A 2,656-nucleotide genomic window follows, 5' to 3' on the forward strand; every position below is an offset into this window, starting at 1 on the left:
TAGAACATATATACCAAACCTTTTCATATATAATAAGCTCCAAAAGCAAAGTCTACCAATCCTCCGTTTTTATTTTTATTTTTATTACATCGCCAGATATATATACCAAACCTTTTCATTCGTAGCAACTTGTAAACGCATTCTCAGAAACCAGCGAAGCTGAAGATTGATAGGAACGATGGCTCGCGTTTCTCTCAAGTTTGTTGATGGCTACGAGTAGTAGGCGCAAAGTAGGAATAGTTTTGGCTCGTGAAAAGTTTCTCCGCAACTTTACTTCTTACACCAAACGCCACTCTCGTGGCTACCGTGTCGAGGTTGCTCAACACATTCCCTTGCCCTATAACACAACCACACTCTCAAGTTACCTTTTCAGAGAGAGAGACACACACTTAAAGAAGAGATATTTTAGGAAAATATCAATTAAAAAAAACCCTTTCTTTACCTGCAAGGAACGTTCTTATGGAGTTGGATGCATAAATACCAAACCCTACCGAGACAAAGTTTTCGTCGTGTGAGACTATAGTGAATGGATGACCTGCCGGAATGATAAAGACGTCGCCTTTACACACTCTTGAGACAATCTTGTGTACTTGTCCACTCATATCTTCTTCCTCTTCTCCTCCTTGTTCAGGCCACCATTGTTGTTGTTGTTGCTCTCTTTGGAATGAATACGGAGAAGCCATCTCATAGCGGGCACAACCATTCTCCACGAACGTAACAAACGTTGCCTTAGAGTTATACTGAGGAAGGAACACGGAACCCTGCGTATTTCCACAATCAGTATCACATATTAGCTAGTTATTAACCATTGACCTATAAAACAAACATGGAAATAGGGATTGTTGATTTGTATGACCTGTGTCATGTTGGTCCATGTGACGGCGATTTGAAGGTCTTGGATTTGATCAAAACTGTCAGGTTGTGCCTCGTGGAAATGACCAAAGTCGTTGGTGTAGCTTGAAACTGAATCGTGTGTAAAGAGATTGAAAGGGCTAAACTTCGTGCTCTTGTCTTTGTCTTTGTTTGAACGAGAAGTAGAATTTTCGGTAATTTCCTTGATCTGCTCTGGAGTAATTCTTCGCAAAATCCCTTGTCCCATTTGTTGTGACCCAAAAAATATTCTCCCTACCAACTCTTCCGGTATCTATATAGTTAGTAAAAAAACTTGGTTACCACAAGATTTAAGAGTTAAAGCTTGGCCATTTATTTTTATTTTCAAGGATTACTAAAATTTATTTTCCGCATCTACTCAAGAGATTACCTAATGTATTCAAACTTAAATTCAATCCTTACTAAATCACTTTCACGATGTAGTGAGAACTACAAACATACTTAAGGCTGATATATATGATGAATATTAAATAGAGAAGTTAAGAAGCATACGTTGAAACTGGCAGAGAGGACTTCTTTGCTGAACCCTGTGAAATAGGATTGCTGAAACTGGGATGGAGCAGAGAAGTAATTCTGGAACAAACCGTGTACGTGTTAATAGACACCAAATTACGTTAATAGACACAACAACATGACTGAGTCAAACTATACACTGTCTTGGTCAAACAATGAATAATTATTAATTGTGAAAAAAAAAAAATAGGAATGATTAAAACAATATAAGTGGACCTGGAACTGGCCGGGGATGTTGACGGGGATGGTGATCTTGGCGAAGCGAAGAGGAACGGTCTGGTTAGTGTTGATGGCAAAGTGGGTGATGCCGGAAGGGAGTCTTACCACATCACCTTTGGTTAAGTGAAACAATTCTTTTGTTTTAGCCGTCACAAACTCAGCGACTCCTTGACCTTGTAGTATTATCACCACAGAATCGGCATCCAAGTGGAGAGGCACAAGGAAAGTGTTTGGCTCCATCTCATACAACGAGAATCTGTAGTTTTCGATCCCACGGAAGAGATTCGGTGCACGTTTTGTGAACTTAGGCAACATTTTCACAAAACCTTCCTTCGATTGGAACCAATTCTTGAAACTCTGCTTCTTAAAGTGGTAGGGAAACTCCGATAACTCCTCCTGCCATCCCTTGCTTGAGCCGCCCCCGCCATGAACATCTTGTTCCTCTTGCTGCGGTGGCTTGAACTCTTCGAGCTCCACATGGAAGGCCAAACAATGGACGAAAGCTATGGAGATGAGAAGGAGAAGTGTTATGATTAGTTTCTTGGTCATTGCCATTATTGTTCACGATGTGTATCTTGAGGAAAATAATGAATTGTTTTCTGTTTATATAGGAAGGAGACATTGACATGCATGGCGACGAGTGTTCATCTTATCACACCAAAGGCAACGGTTGGACACAATCCAGACGTGGATCTCTTGGTGGATCCAAACACAAAAGAAAAAAAAAGAAAAAAAAAAGGCGAAAACATTCAATGAGATCTCGACTTGGTGGATCTTGATTTTCAGTGATCGTATTCTTACGTGTCTCATCTCATCACCAAGTTTTGTTCTACTTAAAGCAGCATGACTAAGACAGTACTCCCAATCTTGTTTTAAAAATCTTTTAGCGTTTGTTTAGTTTCTTGATCATTGTCATTATTGTTGTTGATGTGTTTCTTGAGGAAAATAATGGATTGTTTTTGATTATATAGGAAGGAGACATTGGCATGTAACGAGTGTTCATCTTATCACACCAGAGCCACGGTTGGACACA

At 39.7% G+C, this 2,656-nt stretch overlaps 1 protein-coding gene across 1 annotated transcript; it reads right to left on the reverse strand.

Moving 5' to 3' along the window:
- LOC104746724 (vicilin-like seed storage protein At3g22640) lies at positions 1 to 2,225 on the reverse strand. The gene is made up of 5 exons (XM_010468250.2): positions 1,621 to 2,225; positions 1,384 to 1,464; positions 857 to 1,144; positions 443 to 761; positions 1 to 337 (listed from the first exon to the last, which is right to left on the reverse strand). Exons 1-5 carry the CDS (start codon positions 2,176 to 2,178, stop codon positions 195 to 197), a joined length of 1,389 nt encoding a protein of 462 aa, XP_010466552.1. The 5' UTR covers positions 2,179 to 2,225; the 3' UTR covers positions 1 to 194.

Source organism: Camelina sativa, chromosome 15 (assembly GCF_000633955.1).
Source record: "Camelina sativa cultivar DH55 chromosome 15, Cs, whole genome shotgun sequence".
NCBI classification, from domain to species: domain Eukaryota; kingdom Viridiplantae; phylum Streptophyta; class Magnoliopsida; order Brassicales; family Brassicaceae; genus Camelina; species Camelina sativa.